We start from the raw sequence: 23,942 nt of genomic DNA on the forward strand, positions 1-23,942 counted from the left end.
GGAAAACAATGGAAAGGACATTGTCAGGGTGACGCTAACAAAAAATGGCAGCAAAGTCAGTAAGGATTTACCGTCATCGAAGTCTGAAGCTCTAATGTTAGAACAACAGTAATTGCTAGCACTGACTGAGCACTTCCTGTTTACCTGGTGCATTGCACGTGTCAAGTCTCTAGGTCCTTAAGACCGCCCTGTTGTCAGTAGGGAGACTTGCTATGTTTTCAAATAGGGACATGGCAGATGCCCACGTGCTTTTTTAAAAGCTTGCCCTAGGAGAAGTGTATAAACCAGAGGGAGGTGAAGTGACCAGGTAGGAAGCTACTGCAGTAATGCAGGCCAGAAGTGAGTGGAAGTCAGCTTTTCTGGCTAGTCCCCGAAGGAAAGGAGCAGCTCGCTTTCTGCAGAAGCATCCATTTGTTCTCCAGATGTTTCAAGGATTCCTTTTTCCAAAGGGGACCCTTGCTCATCTCTGAAGATCTGGGCACTGTTAGCACAGGCTCACCGACAAATCACTCTTCCAAGGCAGGTACAGAGGTGGAGGAAATTACAGTTCTCGAGTTGTATTAACATCTCAGAACCTGGCAATATCTGCATCTGAGGGGAAATGAAAATCGTTATCTCTCCTAAAGATGGTGGCATTCTCTGAGGAAGGACTCAAACCCAGACTGATTTAGAGAGTCAACAAAGGAATTACATCAGTCGCTTTCACCTGCCTTTAAAGCAGAGCACTCTCCTTTTTGGTGGCCACCTGTGACAAGCTGCTCATGGGCATCACGATTTTGACACCCCATCTGATGACTGGGCCTCCTTGGAAGCCCCGGGGTAATGCAGTGAGGACAGGGCCAGGACCAAGTTCCAGAACCTTTGCAAAATTGCTTGATCTCATGATGTACTGTGACTGATCAGAGATAGGCATGCCCAAACCAAAAAAGTAAACTTGGACCAAGATTTATGTAGTGACTATAAACATAGAAACAGTGCTGTAAATCCCTTTCAGTGCAGCTGCTCTGCTACCCCATCCTCACTGCTCCAGAAGCAGCAGAGACCCTATCGGGACCATCTAGAAGGATAAGTCTGTACTTGCAACCTTTGACTTTCAAACTGAGGAATATCCGCCTCAAGCCCCCTTCAGGGGACCGGAGACTCCCCGAAACTCTGTGCCGCCTCCGCAGCGTCAGCGGGTGAGGACGTCCTCGTGAAGCCGAAAGTGGGGTCCAGCTGCTCGCCGCTCAAAAACCAGTAAAGAGGCAAGGTTGCTGGAAAGGAAAGTTTGCTTTATTTTGGATGCCGGCAACTTGGGCGGGGTGAGGGTGGGGGACTCCTGTCCAAAGGCCGACTCCCCCCCAACTGACAATCAGTGGGCAAGAGGTTTCAGAGACGGAGGGAGGGGGCTACATGCAGAAACAGCACAGTCAGCCTTGACCGTCGTCTTGTTATTGGTCATCGGTGGCCTGACCAGAGTCATCTTGATTGCTTTAAGTACAGTTAGTCTTCAGTTCCAGGGTTGGTTTGTTCCCATTTCCTTGAGGCCAGTTCTCGGAATTGTGGCAGCTTATGTCATGGCTACAGTCTGGTCATCATGTAGTTAACTTCTTCCACCTGGTGGAGGTTTCAGTATCTACAAGACAGCTCACAGGAGATGACTCAGAATATATCTATCTATAGCCCTTGAGAAGGAACTGAAGGTCCTTGACTTTGCTTAATGACTAAACTATTATTGTTTAGTCTTGTTGGACTGTTTTCCTTTGTTTCTGCATTTTCTCACTTCTCTGATTAAAGTTTTTCTTTGGCTAAAGTTTTTCTACAGACAAAAGGCAGGTGGAGGACATGGGGGGAAGGACCATAGGGTCCTGCTCGGTTTCACTCACGTGTGTGGGACAGGGGCTTCCAGGCCTGAGAAGGTAGACCAGATGGGAGGCGTCACTGGGCCCTGCTAAGCACGGCGGTTCTTGTCACTAAGCTTCCTTCCAGGGAACAAAGGGAAGAGGAATGAATGCCAGGAAAGGGTTGACTATCCCCGAACAGCTATCCTCTGCCTCTTAAAATTAATGCTCGACTGAAACTCACACCAAATATATCAAAATAGCCCCCTTTCTTGTATAGATATTTTATTTATTTATTATTGATGTACAATGGACGTACAATATTATGTAATTTTCAGATGTATAATGTAGTGGTTCACAATTTTTAAAGGTTATATTCCATTTATAGTTATAAAATATTGGCTATATTCCCTGTGTTAAACAATATATTCTTCTAGCTTATTTATTTTGTATCTAGTAGTTTGTACCTCTTTATTATTATTATTTTTTTGGTTGCTTTTTTGGGTCTTCGTTGCTGTGCACGGCTTTCTCTAGTTGCGGTGAGCAGGGGCTACTCTTTGTTGAGGTGCGCGGGCTTCTCATTGCAGTGGCTTCTGTTGTTGCGGAGCACAGGCTCTAGGTGCACGGGCTTCAGTAGTTGTGGCGAGCGGGCTCTAGAGTGCAGGCTCAGTAGTTGTGGCGCATGGGCTTAGTTGCTGCGTCGCATGTGGTATCTTCCTGGACCAGGGCTCGAACCCATGTCCCCTGCATTAGCAGGTGGATTTTTAACCACTGCGCCACCAGGGAAGCCCTAGTTTGTACCTCTTAATCCCCTACCCTATCTTGCTCCCCACCTTCCCTCTCCCCACTGGTAACCACTAGTTTGTTCTCTATATCAGTGAGTCTGTTTCTTTTTTGTTGTATTCACTGGTTTGGTTTTTCCACATTTAAGTGATATCATACAATATTTGTCTTTCTCTGATTGACTTATTTCACTTAGCATAATACCCTCCAAGTCCATCCATGTTTTTGCAAATGGCAAAATTTCATTCTTTTTTATGTCTGAGTAGTGTTCCATTGTGTATATGTACCACATCTTCTTTATCCATTCATCTGTTGATGGACACTTAGGTTGCTTCCATGTCTTTCCTACTGTAAATAATGCTGCTATGAACATTGAGGTACATGTATTGTGTCAAATTAGTGTTTTCATTTTGGGGGGATATATACCCAGGGGTGGAATCACTGGGTCATATGGTAGTTCTATTTTTAGTTTTTTGAGGAACCTCCATACTGTTCTCCACAGTGGCTGCACCAATTTACATTCCCACCAACAGTGTACAAGGGTTCCCTTTTCTCCACACCCTCTCCAACATATGTTATTTGTGTTCTTTTTGATGATAGCCATTCTGACAGATGTGAGGTGATATCTCATTGTAGTCTTAATTTGCATTTATCTGATGACTAACGATGTAGAGCGTCTTTTCATGTGCCTGTTGGCCATGTCTATGTCTTCTTTGGAAATATGTCTATTCAGGTTTTCTGCTCATTTTTTAATCGGGTTGTTTGCTTTTTTGCTATTGGGTTGTATGAGTTGTTTATGTATTTTGGATATTAACCCTTTATCGGTCGCATCATTTGCAAATATTTTCTCCCATTCTGTAGGTTGTCTTTTCATTTTGTTGACGGTTTCCTTTGCTGTGCATAAACTTGTATGTTTAACTAGGTCCCATTTGTTTGTTTTTGCTTTTATTTGCTTTGCTTTAGGAGACAGATCCAAACAAATATTGCTACGATTTATGTCAAAGAAAGTTCTGCCTATGTTTTCTTCCAGAAACTTTATGGTTTCCAGTCTTACATTTAGGTCTGTAATCCATTTTGACAAAGCCACCTTACTATGCCTCAGTCTTTGTGATTCCGTGAGATATTGGCCTTGCCTGTGGAATGTTCAGCAACAACCCAGGCTTCGAAGTTACTGTTTCTCCTCTTCTTCTCCATCACTGAACTGAAGAGTATTTTTTTTTCTCTCTGCCCACTTGATCAGTGGTTTTCAGATTTTTTTTTCCTGCTTCGATTCACTTGAGGGATATGTCACATCATTAGCGGGAGCTTAGTACTGCAATGATTCTGAAGGTGGAAAGAAAAGGAGCTTTGAAATTGGGCAAATTTCCTGAAAAGCAGGTCTATTGAGAGTCCCTCCAGGGTGCACATGGCTTCACATCCCGGGAAAATCACTGTGCAGATGGTAACAGAGCTGTGTGTCATCCAACAGGATTATTCCACAAAAAGTGGAAACCAGAAATGCCTGGCGACTTATGACCCACGGCCAGGGCGACTTCGGAAAGCTGAGTGTGCAGTGTGATGCAGTGTGATGCAGTGTGATGCAGTGTGCACAAAGGCACGTGTCCTCGGCCAGCTAGGTGGTCAAGCACGGTTCGGAGCCAGGCAGCCCTGGGTCCAGGCCCCAGCTGTTCTGCTCCCCTGCTGTGTGGTTGCAGGCAATCCACTTCATGCCTTCTGATCCTAAATTCCCTTCTCTATGCAGTAGAAATAAAGACTTGCCTGGTAGAACTTCAAAGATGCCATAAGCATATATTATTCATATAAGACATTGCTGTGAAAAGTCACTCATTCGGAGTAATATCCAACAGAATAAAAAACATTTTTAAGCTCAGTCAAATGTCAGGGGTACTGTTTCTGGGCACTAAAACATCACATAATATTTTGGGCTCTAAACCTCAAGTCCATTATCACGTAAGAAAGAGATGTTAGGTAAAGGAAGGCAATATGGCAACTACTGCCTAGAGCATCACCAGCTGAATCCTGCGAAATAGAAATTACATTTGGAATTGAATTACATTGTACTAAAACGTGGCCATTTGAAGTCCTGAGCTTAATTAGCAAGTTCTTTAAAGATATCAGTGTGTTGGCATTTAGATTTCAGTTTGTTTAGAAATAACAGTTCCTGGGTCAAGGTTCTTGTTTCACCCAGCCCTCACCTCTCTTGCCCTTGAAGGCTCACACACTCCCTTTGGCTGCCTCTGTGCAGGACATTGATGATGGCAGTGACCGGTGGCCACCACTGCCTCTGGCCCTGAGCTGCCAGGGCCACCTTCCCATCGACACTCCACCCTGAGGCCTGTCAGGCAAGTCTAAGTGGCTTCAGTGCAATAGCAATAAATAGTTTATATGGACCAAATAAAATGCAGCATTGGAAGAACCCAAAGAGGTGTATGGGTAGAAAACAAAGAAGTTCAGAGACTTGGCACGCCCCAGTGAGGGCATCGTCCTTCTTTTAGCATGATGATTTTAGTCATTTTACGTGCACAGTTTTATTCACACGAGAAAGGGAGGAAAACTTTGATTTCAGAAGCTTCTAAAAACAACTCGACCCTGCACTGCCTGAGAACACGCCGTGCATTAGGTATAGCCTTGACCTGCATCCCGTTCTTCCCGACAGCTTTTCTGTTGAATAGGGTTTGGTTTTTTTTTTCTCCTTTTTTAATATCTGGGAGCTGTGGCATTTTTAACCGACTGCAGCATTTTGGAGTAACATTCTCTTGAGGTGGGCAACTGCGATGTATAATTACATCCTGTGGAAAATGATGGTGGTGTGAGGGGTGGGAAGGAGGTTACTGAATCACAAAAGCATATTTCCTGTTCAGAAAAAAATGGCCGTGTGTGAGAGGTCCCACGTCCTCCTGCTCTGTGCCCAGGGAGCGTGCGGCACCTTTACGTGGAGTCATTGGTATTCGCTGGACCTTTGCCTGCTTTCATTTTTATTGTTTCGGAGACTTATTACTCTTGCAGAGTGGTTCCCCGGTTTGCTGCCTTTTCTCAGTATATATGAGCGAAGGTAGTCAGAGGAAACACTTTAATTACATTTTAAGCAGAGCCAAAGCCTAAGTCTATTTATGAAAATTCTAACAGACGGTGCAGTGAGACCATTAACTTCAATCCCCAAAATAACATAAAGTGTTTTCTTTTCATGATAAAAAGTCCATAGTTGGTGCGTTAAATTGTATCTGCATATTAAAAATCTGCCCTGAACACTAAATATTGCCTAAATGTGCGTATTGTATTTAAAAATCCCTCCTGTGAAAAGCATCCCTGGAGCGTGGGCCGTTGTCGTGTCTCCCAAGCTGGTCCTTACACAGCTGCTCTGAGGATGGGGCATCAGCTGCTAAGGATGCTCTCAGCCGTCGCCTCCGCCCTCTCTCATTGGGCCTCTTTTTCAAAGAAACGCCTGTGCTGTGGTTGAATTGGATTTTAACCACAACCTGCTCATAACTTTTGTCAAGCAAAAACTGGAGAGATTAAGGAGGAATCGGAAGTTGTACTAAAACGTCAACTTAAGGGTGGGGGAAATGTTAGGAGTAGGTAAGCCAGGTGTCCCCCGAGCGGCCAGAATTCATGTGCTCAGGAAGCCTCTGAAGGAATTCCTTCAAGGACCCGAGCTCTCTCTTTCTCAGCAACAGCAGGATTCAAAACCTGGTTGGCTTTCCTTCCAGTAAATGTGAGAGGAACAGCTCTTGTCTAGAGCCACATAAATGATGTGGTGATTACTTACTTCCCAGGAATACTGGTCCAGAGTAGGAGTCTTCTGAAAGCATTCAGTAATTCAATTTATGCAGTTTTATTGGAACCACGTACAACTTTTGACCTTCTTGCAGATAAAAAAGATAGCCAGAGAACCTTTTGTTCTTACCCCAAGACAAATGCACAGCAGAAAATTGTCTGAAGCATTTGTTGATTTGCTTCATTTATTAAAAGATATTTAAAAGCCAAAAGGGCTGTGAAATAGGACATGGTAGAATGATTGTGTAGCAAAATTACTTAATTTTCCTCAGGCGCATTTCACTGGTGGGTTTATTAGTGACTATCTGTTCAGCTCATGGTCTGCAAAAAAAGAAAGGTGGTAGGTCACAGGGTCATCAGAGAAGGCTCGGTCCCTCGGGAAGACAAGGCCTGGAGGAAGAGCCACTTCTGCCTCTGGAGTCTCACGTGTGTGCCAGGCCTTGCTGTGGGCCACACAGGAAGTGGTATTCTGTAGCCCTGATGACCCGCATTTCTGCCCTGATTGCTATTCTTGCTCAGAATTCCCAAGCCAGGGGCTTCCCTGGTGGCGCAGCGGTTGAGAGTCTGCCTGCCGATGCAGGGGACACAGGTTCGAACCCTGGTCCAGAAAGATCCCACATGCCACGGAGCAACTAAGCCCATGTGTCGCAACTACTGAGCCTGCGCTTTAGAGCCTACGAGCCACAACTACTGAAGCCCGTGCACCTAGAGCCTGTGTTCCGCAACAAGATAAGCCACTGCAATGAGAAGCCCGTGCACCACAACGAAGAGTAGCCCCTGCTCACCGCAATTAGAGGAAGCCCGCACGCAGTAACGAAGATCCAACGCAGCCAATAAATAAATAAATAAAAAGAATTTCCCAGACAGGAAGGCAGCCAGGGGCTCACTATGCAAAAGACCCATATGTCATGTCACAGCTTCTCTGAGTGCCCAATGGCTCTAGAGCAATAGATAAAGTTTTATTTTCTAAGTAGAAATTTAAACAGTTGACTTTTGTCCTACTTCAGGCATAAGAGGGAATCTAAAGTCTAAGGTAAATATTTTCTCAGCTATTTTGAAAATGTATGCTAATGGAAAGCCATGACATTTAAAACTGGGTCCATCTTAGAAATTTTTTTAAATGACAATCTCCATAACAAAAGAAAACAAAGCCAGGTGATCAATCCAGAAAGCCCTTTCTTCCTCTCTCTGGGCTCCCCAATAGGTATATTACTTACTTTACAAGCCAAGGATAAGAACACATGGTCTTTATAATGCAAATGTATTCATGGGAATGTATTCATGGGGAGATTGGCTGTATAATTGGTAGCAAAACTGTGCCAGAAAAGGCGAGACCCGATCACCAAATCTGTAGAGTCAGGAGACTGTGGATGGCACCAGTCATCTGATCTTTTCCTTGAAGCAGCTTTTTGTTTTGTTTTGTTTTGTTTTGTTTTGATTTTGATCTTGTTTAAGAAAAATACATTCTGCCACTTAAACTGATTCACATAATTCCTGGATAGGAAGTTGGAGAGGCTCATGGCAAGAACTCCCGCTTCTACTGTCACTCTCCTGCTGTTGCTCCCCTGCAACGATCACATTATCCTAGGAGATAAGAAAATTTCCTATTTTGTGAAAGCAGTCAACAGTTAAGCAAAGTTTACTTGACATCTTATATATTCTCTTGTTGCAAACCTTCATTTGGAGACAAGGAGATACGATCTAGGTTGGAAAACAGGCATTGGTCATGTATAGATTTAACTGTATCCCCTCCAAAGCCCTTGTCGGGAGGGGTGGTCCAGGAAGAGCAGTGGACTACGGGTCAGCAAGCATTGAGGTCTGACTCAAGCTGGTCTGCAGTGTGCTGGTTTTGGTCTTTCTGCATCTCCTGTCTGCAGCAGTAAAGCAGGCAGGTGGTCCTCCATGGCTGCTCCTCTCATGAATAGTAGTCAAGCCGATGGACTCTTTATTCTGCTTGCTTACTGATGCCCGCGGTCAGTGCTCAGAGATGAAGAGCGTGGGCCCCACGCTCACAAAAACATGCAGAGGTCAAGTGCAGGGAGATTGGTTATCATCTCGTTGTTGATTTTGTCTGTTTTCTGGTCACCAGTTAATGAGAACAGTCCAATGAAAATAACTTTTTTTAGACTCGCAGACTTAGAGAACGAACTTATGGTTACCAGCGGGGGAAGGGCGTGTGGGGGAGGGATAGATTGGGAGTTAGGGATTGACGTATACACACTGCTGTATTTCAAATAGATCACCAACAAGGACCTACTTTATAGCACAGGGAACTCTGCTCTATACTCTGTAATAACCTAAATGGGAAAAGAATCTGAAAAAGAATAGATATATATATATATATATGTGTATAACTGAATTACTTTGCTGTACACCTGAAACTAGCACAACATTGGTAATCAACTAGACTCCAATATAAAGCAAAAGTAAATAAATTTTTTAAAAAACAACTGTTTTTAAAAGCAAGGGCTATTGGAATTCCTGTGATCACCCTAAATGCTAAAGAAACCCAGCCTGTGATGTGGGCACCTTCCCCCACGGAAAGCGTCTGTTTGTCAGGAATGGGAAGGAACTGGTGTGGCTCAGGGTGGCTTTGTCTCCGGTGGCCCAGCAGCGTCTCCTTGTACTAGTGGAGCAAGTGCCTCCTCCCTAATCCGTTGTTGACCCCCTCTCCATCGGTCTGTCTGTCTCTCATCCTGTGGGGAGTTAACTAGTGGCCGTGGGTCTACTGGAAGACACCCAGGTCTTCTTCAGAGTCAGGTCCCTTTTTCATCTTCCCATGAAAACAGCAAAGTCTGGAAACTTTCACATGGGTGGAGAAGGCAGAGGGGAATGAAATTGTAATTACATCACGACAAACTCAAAGTATTAATAGAATTAAATTGTTATAAGGGAAGTCAAATAATAGTTATTACTCAAGGGTAAAATAAATGTCATTCATAGAGTAACAAAGACACTATTCAGAAAAAGAGGATGACTTTAAAATCCCTGAAGCTATTTTAAATGCATATTTTATGGCAGAATAGACGTTACATGTCTAAATAAATCCTTTATCTATCCTATAACGGTCTTGTTCTAGATGGAATTAACTAACGATTTTTACTGTATTTTTATTAGCTTAATTTATTAATAATCCTGAAAATGTTTTTATTTGTTTTTGTCCTGCATTGCACAGTATCTTACCCTACAGTTAGCAATGTGTATTGTGAATCTGTTAAAACAGCTCTAAGTGTGTAGTACATCTGATCCTGGTCTGCCTCCATGGTTTTATTTCAAAATGATAAACACAATGTAAAAACTATTATGATAATGAGGTGTCAACAATGACCATGACTAAGGTACCTTACTTTAAAATGGGCAATTGAATACTGTTGGTGGGAATGTAAGTTGGTGCAGCCACTATGGAAAACAGTATAGAGGTTCCTCAGAAAACTAAAAGTAGAATTACCATATGATCCAGCAATCCCACTCCTGGGCATATATCCGGACAAAACTACAATTCAAAAAGATACATGCACCCCTATGTTCATAGCAGCACTATTTACAATAGCCAAGACATGGAAACAACCTAAATGTCCATCGACAGATGAATGGATAAAGAAGATGTTGTATAATATATATATACAATGGAATACTACTCAGCCATAAAAAAGAATGAAATAATGCCATTTGCATCAACAGGGGTGCAACTAGGGATTATCATACTAAGTGGACTGGGCGTTTGGCGTTAGTAGATGCAAACTATTATATATAGACTGGATAAACAACAGGTCCTGAGATAAACCATAATGGAAAAGAATAGAAAAGAATAGAAAAAAGAATGCATATATATGTATAACTGAGTCACTTTGCTGTACAGCAGAAATTACCACAACATTGTAAGTCAACTATACTTCAATTTTAAAAAATAAATAAATAAAATAAAATGGCAATTTAAAACTCTAACTCTTACGCTTACAGTGTTACCATTTCCCTCTTGGATGTGATGAAATGGTGTGTCCTGATGTTCTGGTGTGTGGAATTAATAGTGCGAGGGGGACAGAGTCAGGACAGGGCTCGTTTCCAGCCAGTCTCTGTTGAGGGCCGAGCTGTAGGGTAACAGCAGCTTTAACACACAGCAGTTCACAGAAAGCACGTGCACTTTTTTTTTTTAACATCTTTATTGGAGTATAATTGCTTTACAATGGTGTGTTAGTGTCTGCTTTATAACAAAGTGAATCAGTCATACATACACATATATCCCCATATCTCTTCCCTCTTGCGTCTCCCTCCCTCCCACCCTCCCTATCCCACCCCTCTAGGTGGTCACAAAGCACCGAGCTGATCTGCCTGTGCTATGCGGCTGCTTCCCACTAGCTATCTATTTTATGTTTGGTAGTGTATATATGTCCATGCCACTCTCTCACTTCGTCCCAGCTTACCCTTCCCCCTCCCCGTGTCCTCAAGTCCATTCTCTACGTCTGCGTCTTTATTCCTGTCCTGCCCCTAGGTTCTTCAGAATGGTTTCTTTGTTTGTTTGTTTGTTTGTTTAGATTCCATATATATGTGTTAGCATACGGTATTTGTTTTTCTCTTTCTGACTTACTTCACTCTGTATGACAGACTCTAGGTCCATCCACCTCACTACAAATAACTCAATTTCGTTTCTTTTTATGGCTGAGTAATATTCCATTGTATATATGAAGCACGTGCACTTTTACAGACGGACAACGTGAACCCTGCAGACAGTGCCTGGGCAGGTCTCCGAGTACTCCAACTCCGCACACACCCACACTGCAGAAGTCAAGCTTTATTTGGGGATCAAAGCCCAGCAGACTGCCCCCAGACACTGCAGTCACTCATTCATTCAATGACTAATTATCGGACTCCTGTCACGAAGCGTGGGCTCCACACCGACAAAAATGAGGACCACGCAGCCCCTGCCTGGGGGCACCCACAGCCTGGGGCAGAGACGGTAGGGTATGCCCAGCGCTGTCCACCATGTGGTCGGGTCTGAGCCACCTGCAGGCGGCAGGGCTCCCCATGGGGTCTGTGAGCAGGTGTGTCCCCACTCCGGCCGTACTAAGGAGAAGCTCAGCTGATAAGACACAAGTGGACCCATGAAAAGGAATAATGAATTGGTCCCATTGAACCGCAGACTGATCGCTCAATAGTGGCCGTTGGTGGCAATGGCCAAGATGGCCAAACGCTTTAGCAGGGGATGGAGAGTAGGGGAGTATAAAGGAGCTTCCGTTCTAAAGAGGGAACTTGGAAAGCCATCCTGGGGTGTGTTTGAGGATGTGAGTTCCTGGTACCACATTCTCTGGCCCCAGAGCGTTTCAGAACGATGCTTCCACACACCTGATCTGCCTTTGTGTCTTCCTCCTGCTCTTCCCTTCTTTCCCAGTTGGTGCCAGGAAATATAAGAGTAGGTACAGAAAAGACAACAAATCAGTGTTACTAAATGCTTCTTGCTACCATCCTTCTTCCCAATACCTCCTTATAGCGTTGACTACGTGAAGGTGAAACAGAATGTGAACTAAAGTGGAAATGAAAATCCCACATTTTTTTTTCACTTGTCAACTGATAGCAGAGGACATTTTCATTATAACTTGAACAGAAAAATGTATATCTGACTAATAACATGAAGATTAAAGACCCTAGGCATAATAATGCCAAATCCTTAAATAAATGGACATCTAAGCTCCATTAAAAATGAAAACTCCGGCAGAAGTTCTTAGAGGATTTTAGGCTGGAAGTCGTGAAGTCTTAGCTTACCTACTTTCACAGTTTTAACCAAAAATAACCTTCCTTCAGTTTGCAGTTGGGAAGAAAAATGATATCTTTATATCTCGTAGGAGAATATTGAAAGGATGTAATGTAATTAAGAAATTGAGAGAAATGTTAAATTTTCTGTAATAAATATTCAGGTAGGATGGGGATGAACCCCCAACCATTTTCAGTAGATGGTACAGATAAATTGTGGGCTTACTCTTCAGCCCCCATCCGTGTTTGTGGCATTTTAACTACAGGAAAAAAAAAAAAAAAACTAAATGAGATATTTAAGATATAAAGTAGTTTAATAATCTATTATTTCATTCCTGTGAATATTCTTTTCCTTCCTTGACCGTTGTACATTTTTTAAGAACACCCCCCAGTCATTAAGATCCCTGTGTTTGTTTACCGCACCGAATTGTAATTCGTCATGTCACTTTTCTCTTTCTTCCAGAGCTTCTTTGAAGGGCAGTCTGCACCATGGGACTCCGCTAAGAAAGATGAAAACAGAATGAAGAACAGATATGGGAATATTATTGCATGTAAGTGATGACAGCATCATTGTGCTGTGATGTAACTTTCTTTTCACATCTGCTAAGGTTGACCACCAGCCTCATGCAGCAAGAATTTGCAGTGCAATTACTGCCTTCATCCCGCTGGAAAAGCTGCTGTGATGCTCGTATTAGGGAAAGGAAAAACTACCTAAATACCCCCGCTATGTCCGTGTGTCTTGCTGTGGGGCTAGTTTTACTTTTAGATTTAAGGTTCGGGTAACCTAGGTAATGTTCAAATGCTGACACAGAAAATGCATTTTGGAAGGAGTAAACATAACAGATCTAATGCTTCCAAGCTGCTCCATGAGAAGGAATAGACATAACGATTCGAAGCACGCCTTGCTGCCAGGAGCTTCTCAGCAGACATGAGCTCATTAATCCTCAGGACACTTGGGGTAGGGAGGTCAGTAATAGCCCCATTTTGAGGACAGGAAACTGGAACTCAGAAGTTAAATGGTAGTGCCTGTATCACAACACTCATTAGCAAAAGAGCTAGGATGATATCTCAGAAATTCCCAGTTCCTATGCAAAGGAATGGTACCAATCCATAATGCCTCGGACGGTTTTTAAATCGAGCCCAACCTCATTAATGTTCCGTAACGATGCCGGGATGCCTGGTGGATTGATGAGCTTCCTTCTTCCAGGGCTGAAGCCATCCATCCCCTGCACTAAACTGCTCAAAGCCACACGTGACTGCACCGAGGTACTGACAAGGTACTCACGGAATTAATACCATCTCTAAAGATATGTAAATTTAAAAAACAACAATAATGTGAAATATAGAGCACCTAGCTCATCCTCCTTTATTACTTGTAAGAGAACAAACTTGAAAGGTTTGGATACTCCAGCGGAGCTATATATTATCTTTCTTGATTGTGAAAGTGCGGTTAGATTTTATCTGCCTGAGTTAACATTTTCTTGGTAGGACAGTTGAGCTTCTATAGCAGCGCCACCCAGTAGAATTTTCTGTGATTGTGGAAATGTTCTGTGTCTGTGCTGTCCAGTGCAGTAGCCCTCACCATACCCGCACTTGAAATGTGGCTGGTGTGACCGAGGAACTGAATTTTCTATTGTATTTAATTTTAATTATTTTTAATTTAGATCGTCCATGAGACGAGGGGCTCCCATATTAGATGGTGCAGACCTACAGTGTGTTTCATTTTAAAAAAGAAAGGTGTCGGGGTTTACATATAATATGAACCATCCCAACTGGGCCTGAACATGTCCTGTTTTCCCTTTGGCCACTCACAAAGCCAAACCACTGGTTTTGCAGATGGCAAGTGCTAGCTTCGGGTGTCTTGTGCATTCATTTACTTAGAGCTTCATTTTTAGAGAGAAGATGGTCCCCTGAGATCTAAGGCTTCATTGCTCCTAAGTGAATTCAGTCAACACTTGGCCCCCCGAGGACCCCAAGGTGATGGGGACAATGTCCCCGCCCCCAGGACAGAGCAGCCCAGGCAGATGAGAGCCTGTGAGTCTGGTCACTCTGCACCAGGACGCAGTCCTGCGTTGGAGCTGTGTGTACAGTGCTGTGTGCTGCAGGGGCTCAGAGAGGGAAAGCATTATTTCCAGCCAGAGAGGGTCATGGGAAGAGTCCACTGGCCAATATAGATCCTCCCAAGTTCCTTCGTGTTCTCTGCGAGCCTGCTGAAGCATCACACCCTCAGAAGAATCCAGATTTCTCACAGTGGCTTATAGGAGCCTTCCCAGGGTTCCTTCAGCTCTGCCACTAACTCCAGGGAGGTCCACGGAGGTAAAATGGGGACTTCACAGCCATGCCACCCACGCCAGGTGGAAGAGATGTCAATGAGCCCTTGTCCTGTGGCCGCCATATCCGAGGTGTGGGCCTCACCCCGAGCATCTGGAGAGCAGCGTGCAGGGCTCTGATTTGGGCTGTGCTCAGAGACCCGGCCTGCCTCTGTTCAGTGTGACTTTGACTCTGCTCCTTCCCAATGTGTCGTTTGACGGCTGCACTTGGTAGATGCTTGAGAAATAGTTTTGAATGCTTAAAGAAAAAAGTGATAAAAACTAGCATTTGCTGAGCACTTGCTATATGCTAGACACCTCTGTTACACCTGTTAAGCCCTTTACACCTGTTAACTCCCTCACTTCCTGTAATGATCCTGTGACATGGGTAATATTGTTTATCTGTTTTACAGGAGAGGAAAACTGGGGCATAGAGAAGGTGAAAGGGTTACACAGTTAATAAGATGGGGACAAGATTCCAACCCAGGGGCAGCTCTTATAACCACCACCCAGTGGATGCTGGATAGTCAATCCCCACCAGCCATTAGCATCATTGCCTGCACAGGCCAGTGTCTGTGACAAGAGGCAGCTTAAGGAGACTTTCACCCCCCTCATCCCCATTCTTCATCTCCCCAGGCCACCTCCAAATAAATGTACAAACTAAGTACAAAGAGTACGCTCCCTGTTGAAGGCAGCTTCAAGCCAAGTCCTCCAGCCCCCAGGCTGACCCCCTGTGGCCCCCTGTTCAGAAATTCTGGAGCTGCCGCTCTTATGGGCCTTCTGCAGAAGTTCTTCTTCGATGGCTTCAGATCTGTTGTCTAAGAAAGATATTGGGGTCAGGGTCTAATTTATGTATTAATTGTTAGCCTATCATCACTAACCATCACTAGCTCAGAATGGGCGTCACCACCAAGATCATCTTCAACTCTCAAGACCCTGCGCTTAGGACGGATTATCTCATCGCCCTAGGCAGGCACTGGCTGTGGTCTGTGTGTCCAGCAGAATGTTGTCAGAGGTGGAGAAGGTTTAAATCTGCCTCCCACCCCCATGAAGGTACTGTCTGTGGGCTGGACCAGACTAGGATGCACGTGAACTAATAGGACAATGTAAATGACTAAGGGAAAAGCCTTTGGGGGCAAAAGAGAGGAATTTAGGATTGGGAACTAGAAGGCACAGTTCAGAGTCTGTTTCACCACGTGTTAGCCAAGTGACTTTGGGAAAGTCATGAACCTTCTCAATGTCCCAGTTTCCTAAAAAGCCAGCTGTTGTGGAAATGAACTGAAACGCCACATAAAAACATCACTGATTGTTGTTACCTTTGAAAAATCACATCTTTCTTCTCTGTTACTCCTTACCCTTCCTCAGCTTAGTGGACTCAGTAGGTCATTTAAAATGGAAAAACAAAAGCAGCATTTGGAAGTCTCGGGTTGGAAATGATGAACTTGTGGATAATTGCAGGCGCCACGTTGCTCCCTAATTGTCAGCAGGATTCGGCACAGCGACCCGCTCTTCACGGGCTGTGACCAGGGGCTCTATTTCTGGAGAGTTTGCCTGGCTGTCGCCTTTATTCCTGATAAATCCCAGAGGGGGAGGATTTTCCAGCTCTCACCTGCCTCCACCTCACCTGTTGGGCTCTTTCAGTGTTTCTTCCATCAGCTTGCGTTGTTTTTGTGCTTTTGTAGGGACAACGTCAGAAAGATGTCCTCTGCCCAGGCAGCTCTGTCCAGTCTCCTGATCTCACCCCTCAGCTGCCGTGGCATTCTGAAGGCTTTCCCCGTGCACACGTTGTCTTTTTTTTATGTATTTTTAAAGTAAAAATTGTCTATATTTAAGGTGTACAACATGATGCTTGATATAGATAAATAGCGAAATGATTACAATAGCCAAGCTAATGAAAGTATCTTCCCCTCACATAGTTGTCATTTTTTATGTGTGGTGAGAGCACCTGAAATCTACTGTCTTAGCAAGTTTCTGGATTCAATACAGTATAATTAACCATCATCATCATGGTGTACATTCAATCTCGAGACTTAGTCATCCTATGTAACTGCCACTTTGTACCCTTTGACCAACACCCTCCCCATTTTACCCCTTCCCCCCGCAAGCTCCTGGTAACCACCCTTCCACTCTCTGCTTCTATGAGTTTGACTTTTTTTAGATTCCATGTACAAATGAGATCATGCAGTGTTTTTCTTTCTGTGTCTGGTTTATTTCACTCAGCATAAGGTCCTAAAAGTTCATCCATGTCGTTGCAAATGGTTACCTTTTCCTCTAGTTTTCTATTGCTTTCTAAAATCCCTCTAGAACTGTCTGTGGTTGTTTGTATAATTGTCTATAACAGTCTATGCTGACGTATTCTGAGACATCAACCACTTAGACCACCTACCGAACAATTATTAATGCTCTTAAAATAGGGTGTGCAAATCCTTAGATGCTACTAGAGCTAAATAGCAGGAGTTTGATACCACATATGGGTTGCAGAAATACCACTACTGCTGGCTGGCTTAAATACCAGAACTGCCCTAATGCCAGCCCATTCCAAGTCTGGTGTTAGAACTCACAGCCTGAGTGCCGTTTCTCCAGGGGGGCCCCAATCCAGCATGAGCTCCCCAGTAGGGTCTGATGAAGCCACTGCAGTTTTAAGCACCCCTCTGAGAATCACCATTTAGAGCTGCTTCATTTGAGACTGTATGTCTTTAGTTACGGCAGTGAAAATGAATCTTTGATATTGTTAAAGTTGTAGAAGGATTTCAGGAATAAAAGTACTTATCTAAATCACCCTAATGTATACACTCATACTGGTTGTTTCTTTAAAGGCATGGAGAAAAGTATTACATCTCCCTTCCCCACTAAGAAATTCTGTAATTGTGGAAAAATCAGTTTCCCTGACTGGGAAGCCTGCTTCAGGGAGTCTAGGCTTTGGGAATAGCACCACTAACTAGGATGAGGAACTGGGGGATTCAATGAACTTGTCCTAGAGATTCTTGTTAGTGCTTTTCAGAGAACATAAGAAGTGCTTTAATGATCGCATTCGTAGTTTTGCAACAGTGTTTGCATATAAAATGGTTTTAATGGTACTTTAAAACTGTTTATTGGCTGTTGTTCTTAAGTAAGGTGAACTTTTCCCTCATTTACACGATGAATTTGCTGGGCTAGCCCTTTCCAAAAATAAACAAATACCCCATCCACCATTAACAGACACACACACATACACACACACACGCAAGCATAGCCCTCCTGATAGTCTCAGCAGTTCTTAATTGTAATTAACAATTACAATTGAGAGAATAAGATGCAAGTCAGACAAAAAGAATGAAACTCTGCCATTTGCAGCCACATGGATAGACCTAGAGGGTATTACACTCAGTGAAATAAGTCAGACAGAAAAAGGAAAATGCTGTATGTTACCACTTATATGTGGACTCTAAAAAATAAAACAAACAAATGAATATAACAAAACAGAAACAGACTCACAGATACAGAGAACAACTAGTGGTTACTAGTGGGGAGAGGGAAAGGGGGAGGGGATTGAGCGGTACAAACTACTATGTATAAGATGAATAAACTACAAGGATGTCATGTACAGCACAGGGAATATAGCCAATATTTTATAATAACCTTAAATGGAGTATAATCTATAAAAATATTGAATCACTTTCACTATTTTATACACCTGAAACTAATATAATACTGTAAATCAACTATACTTCCACTGAATAGATAGACATTAGATAGATAGATAGATAGATAGATAGATAGATAGATAGATGCAAGCCAGGGCCTGACGCAGGTGAGGAAGGGAGCCCGGTCCAGGCGGAGGCCCTGAGGGAGGGACAGCCAGCCCGGGTCAGCGTGGCGTCGGGGACAGTAAGGAGCTCGTGTAGCTGGAGCAGAGGGGGCGCCATCCAGGGGAGGGGCCGGAATTGTGAAGACCCTGGGGGACAGCAGTGAGCCAACACAGACTCAGCCCCTACACTCGGGAAGCTGACATCTCCTTTGAGAGGAAGAGAGACTTGATTATACAAATAAATGAAATAAAAATAGAAATGAAATAAAAGTCAAGGGCCGTAAGGAGAGGAGCGCAGTCCTGCAAGAACCTGTACGTGGGAGCTGACTGATTCCGGAGGATGTGGAATGAAGACAGCTGGCCCAGGGGCTAGAGCAGGGGGGGCGCAGACATGCGGGAACCCATAGTTTGAGGAGGGGAAGGAAGGCGGGGTGGCCAGAGCTGGGAGGGGTGGAAGGGGGCGGCGGGCCCGAGAGAGAAGGAGGTGGGAGCCAGGCCTGCAGGGCCTTCTGGGGCAGATTCAGTGTTTTAGTCTTTATTATAAGAACAAGGGACACCTCATTAAAGGGTTGGGAGGGAGGGTTAATCTAATTTACATTTGGAAAGATTAGTCTAACTGCAGTAAAGAGTGAATCAGAAGGGGACCCTAGCTAAAAGATTCTCTCTTGGCCCAGGTGACAAGTGACGGTAATGTGGACTAGAAAGTAGTAGTTGGATTCAAGGAAGACACAGGGTCAGAAGTGACTCCTGTGCTTCTGACTTGGGTGGATGGAGGATGGACGGCGGACAGATGAACAGATGGAAGGACGGGCTGTTTACGAGATGGGTAACCCTGGAAGGGAACCGGACTTGGAGCTCTGGGGCGGCAGTGAGGTCGGCGGTAGCAGGGAAAGCTTGTGAGTTGAATCCGGGGATATACTGAGACGCCTTTGAAACGTTCAGATGGGATGTCAAGTAGGCAGTTATGTGGACGGCTCTGGAACCCAAAAGAGATGTAAATTTGTGAATCTTGGGGCACATCAGTGGTGGTCGTGAGGTTCTCTGTGGAGGGAGCATGGAGGGCGTCAAGGGCCTAGCACCCAGCCTGGAGGGGCTTTAAAAATGAGAAATACTGAGACAAAACCGCTTAGCATGTGCAAAGGAGCACGTGTCGTGGAGGGGAGGGGGCATGCAGGGCGTCCTGCTGGGGGGTCTAGTACAGTGAAGACGGTGATGTAACAAGGTGAGGAGCAGCCGTGAAACTGCTGGAATGAGTAGGGGAGGGGCGAGGGGGGTGCGGCCCTGACCGTGAGGACCCACGACTCTTACATGAAGGGGAGGCCCTTCTGAGGTCTGGTTTCCATCTGGACTCAGGGTGCCCGTGCTTAGTGAGGCGACTAAGACAGTGTGAGCTGTGACCCGGTCTGTCCCACCCGAGTCTTCTCACCAACAACCCCGTCTCCGTGGCCCGGGCTGAGGGCTGCACGTCCCCAGGACTTTGTCTTAAAGCAAGGTGCTTCTTTCTGCTAACTGAGCAACCGTGTCACTTCTGAGGGATGTACTACTGTCTGATCCAGGTTAGGTATAAAGGCAGGCGAAGGCGGGAGAGGGGGACGGGGTGAGTGTAGGGGGCAAGATGCACTGGGAGAGGGAGCTTCCTGCATCAGAACTCCGGCGGACGAGAGCAAGACAGAAACATCCCACAGTATATGCAGGAAAGAAGAGGGTAAATTCTAGAAAAATCAGGCAAAATAAAATAAGAGTCAGGGGATCTGCCAGGAATCTGAAAATAAAGAGTAGGCGTCTCTGACAAAGGGTCCAGGTAAAAAAGTCAGAAACAAGGCAGGACTAAGAAGTTGGCGACACAAAACCAGCAGCAGGAGTGAAGCTTAGCACAGAGCCAGCCAGCGCTCAGCCGAAAGCTCCTTCTTGCTTCTTGCTCAGAAGCTGCCTGGCTGGGCCTGAGCCCACCCTCCATCCCCACCCCCGTGGGCAGCGGCAGGGACCCCAGGCTGGAGCAGTGGGGAGAGGTGCAGGACACCCAGCGCTTCCTGTCGGTTACCTTGGCCCCTCTGCCTCCTGTACCTTGAAACCAGTGCAGACCAGCCCTTGGCAAGATGTAACCACAGGAAGAGCAAGGCTGTTATTTGCAGCGATCAATTATAATTAAAATTAATTTTGAGTCTCCTGTCAGGCAAATGTTACATACATCACTGTGATACCAGTTTGCCTTAAATATGTCATCAATATTCAGCAGAAAGGGAGAATTGGTTAGAGATGAAAGATTATCAGTGACAGACTCCATTTGTGCCGCTATAATAATATCTAATCACTTACAGGTTCCGACTGCAAGGCTGTGACCCGGATCCATCGTGTTTAATGTGAAAATGATGTTAAAATATTTGAAGCTATGTAGATGTATTTTAAACATAACGTTATTTGATAAAAAGGGCATAAATAACATGTTTCAGGGACTGAGGGACCTGCTTTAAATCTCTAATTACCCCACCTCTAATGTGTGAAGGCAGTCATACACACACACACACACACACATATATATGCATGCATATATATATACACACACACATAGATACACACATATATACATACCCACACGTAAATACATACATATATACAAACATACATACATGTACACATATATACATATATGCATATAAATACATACATATATATACACACCATAAATACACACATATATACATATATACTCACACACATATACATACATATACACACAGAGACATATTTATACACACATACATATATACACACATGTAAATACATACGTATATAAACACTATAAATACACACATACATACATACACATGCATATATGTATACATGTATGCATACATGCATATGTATATACACACACACCATAAATACATACACACATACATAAATACACACATGCAGACATACATTTGGAAAAGTCCCAGCCGATTATAATTTTTCAGCATTAAGCAATGGTTTGTTATGACCAGGTCTTTATGGGCCTGTTTCTTAACCAAAAATATGATTTTTGCCCTATTTCATTTAGTAAGGGCTTTTTTTGAAAGAAATTGGAGGAATAGCAACGGATCTTTAATGCAGATTGAGTTTCTCAAAACGGCAGAGTTTATTACCCTTCTGGATGGGGTAGCATTGAGTTGTGATTATTATATAAACATTAATTGAGGTTTGATCATATTCCATTCATCCATGGCTAAATAGGTTTCTTTTTCCAATTATAAAAACAATTCATACACATTAAAGAAAATGTGTGCAGTAAAGAAAATGTGTGCAGTAAAGAAAAGAGGGGGGAAATTGTCCAGGACCTCACCAAACAAATTCAAACCCTGCTAGCATTTTATTTCTATTTCCTTCAAATCTCTTTTCTCTATGCCTTGAAGTTGTTGGCTTTATTTTGTAAAATAAAAATAGATTTATTGTTTTCTTTCTGATTCCTAAGACAGTATAAACTATGTAGACAATTAAAGTGGTACATAAAATCATAAATGGAAAAGTAAATACCCCTCCAGATTTTGCCACCCAGCAGAAGCCCCATCCCTTCAGTTGCCCACTATGCCTTCCTAGGCACATATCCAAATGCGTTCGATTATTTCATATAAACAGACTCTTAGGAGACTTGCTGCTTTGTAACCCGCTCTCCTTCACTTACAGTATGTCACAGAGATCTTTCCAAGTAAAGAAATTAAAGGTGTAGTAACCCTTTGTAATGATCGTTTCAGATTCCATTGTTTTATAAGATCACTGTTGATCAATCCCCTGCTGAAATCATTGAATGGTTTAAACTGGGTGGGGAGAAAATAAATTGTGTTTTAGAAAAGTAGCTCTCAGCATGGATTCACTGGAGAGGGGGCAGTCTGGAGGCAAAGATGAAACCGTTCAGGTGAGAAAAATTATCAGGTCATGAAGTCACAGCAGTAATGATACAAGTGCCAGCTCACCTTTACTTAGTTCTGACTATGTACCAGACACTAATGCATGACTTGTATTAACTGAGTCTTCACAAAAACGCTGCAAGGTAGGCACTATTTTATTTCCATTTTACAGTGGTAGAAACTGAGTCACGGAGGTTAAATAACTTGTCCAAGGTCACACAACTGGAAAGTGACAGAATTAGGATCAAACCCAAGGATTTTTACTCCAAAGCCTGTGATCTTAACCTCTGTACAACACTGTACAGAATCAGGGATGAAAAACAAAAGCTGCGGAGTAGATTCCAGGGCAATCAGATGAAGGAGTTGTTGAGAAGTATTCGGCCTATTTCCAGACCTTTTCCTGTTTCCTCTTTAAAACTAGCTAAACTCATCTTCCCCAAAAAGTGGGTGCGTGGAGTTTTCAGTTCCTCTCTGCTCTGCTGGTCCCCTAACAAGCCTACTGGGCTCGTTGTGCTGTGAATTGCCGAACTCAGCAAGGGTGTTGCTTTTATTCGTAGAAGAGAGTGATTTCCTTTTTTATTGTGTTTTATTCCTTTTTTTTAGTTGATTTTCAGTGTTTCAGGTGTATGGCAAAGTGATTCAATTTTATGTATATATAAAACTGAATATATATAAATAGGTTATTACAAGATATTGAACATAGTTCCCTGTGCTATACAGTAGGTCCTTGTTGTCTCTTTTACATATAGTAGTGTGTATCTGTTAATCCCCAACTCCTAATTTATCCCTCCTCCTCCCCTTTCCCGTTTGGTAACCGTAAGTTTGTCTTCTACCTCTGTGAGTCTATTGCTTTTTGTAAATAAGTTCATTTGTATCATTTTTTTACATTCCACATACAATCAATATCACATGATATAACTCCAGAGTCAGGTCCTGTCAGCCTTACCGGCCTGTGTCTCCCAGAAACTCCAAGTCCTTGCAGTCTTGACCGCTTGGCTTTCGTGGTCAGTAACTGACCTATTGTTAACCACAAATCCCACTGGATTTCCCAACCTTCATACCTGAGCAATCGAGTTCTCCAAGCTTCCTCCTCCTTTTGACCCAGTTGCTGGACTCTGGCCGACTTCCAGCTGGTCGGCCTCCAAAGCCAACTGGGAGGACGGGGCTCAGCCAGTGGGCAGCTGGCATTTCTGTGGATCCTTTGCCTGAGTGACCCCATATGTGCTTCAGGCCAGAAACATCCTCTGGGCATCTCCCTATAGTCATTTGATACTATTTAGCCCCAAAAGAAGGACCTGAGCTTTCCTAAAAGAATGGTTGGTACATATTAGTCTTCTTAATTGGCATCAGATTCAAAGTGAATCAGATTTCAAGAAAATACGGCAGTGAGCCTCCATGTACTGCTTTATTTGCCTCCAACAATCTATATTTATTGCTTTTATAGTCACCTGAGATGAGGGCTTGATGTGAAAGAGGATGCCTGAGAATCCAGTTTCTGTTCCCAAGTCGTTCTCAGGTATCCGAGCAGCAGCTTGGAGTAGACTCTTGCGGCTGGAGGGGCGGATTCTCTTACTTCTTTTGCTTTTACTTTCACTGACAGCGTGGAGGAGGGTGGTACTTTCCTATTTATTTCACTGCCGTTTAGGACAGATGGTTTTCCCAACAGCCTGCTGGGAGGCAGAGGATTAACTTGATAAGTGCTAACATCCCACCCAAGAAGGGCAGTTGTTCAAGGACCAGCCCCACTCATTTCATGGCTGAGTAATAGTCCTCTGTACATATGTACCACATCTTCTTTATCCATTCTTCCTTCCAAGGACATTTAGGTTGCTTCCAAGTC

General features: G+C 43.8%; 1 protein-coding gene across 6 annotated transcripts in view; it reads left to right on the forward strand.

Moving 5' to 3' along the window:
- Positions 1–23,942, forward strand: part of PTPRM (protein tyrosine phosphatase receptor type M) — a 745,633-nt gene that overhangs the window by 632,505 nt on the left and 89,186 nt on the right. For all 6 annotated transcript variants that reach the window (XM_082418591.1, XM_082418592.1, XM_082418587.1 and 3 more), the window contains one exon: positions 12,586–12,673. In XM_082418591.1, coding sequence (XP_082274717.1) covers positions 12,586–12,673 — 88 coding nt within the window. The remainder of the gene's footprint in view (positions 1–12,585; positions 12,674–23,942) is intronic.

The sequence above is a fragment of the Balaenoptera physalus genome (assembly GCF_965194825.1).
Source record: "Balaenoptera physalus genome assembly, chromosome: 12".
Lineage (NCBI taxonomy): Eukaryota > Metazoa > Chordata > Mammalia > Artiodactyla > Balaenopteridae > Balaenoptera > Balaenoptera physalus.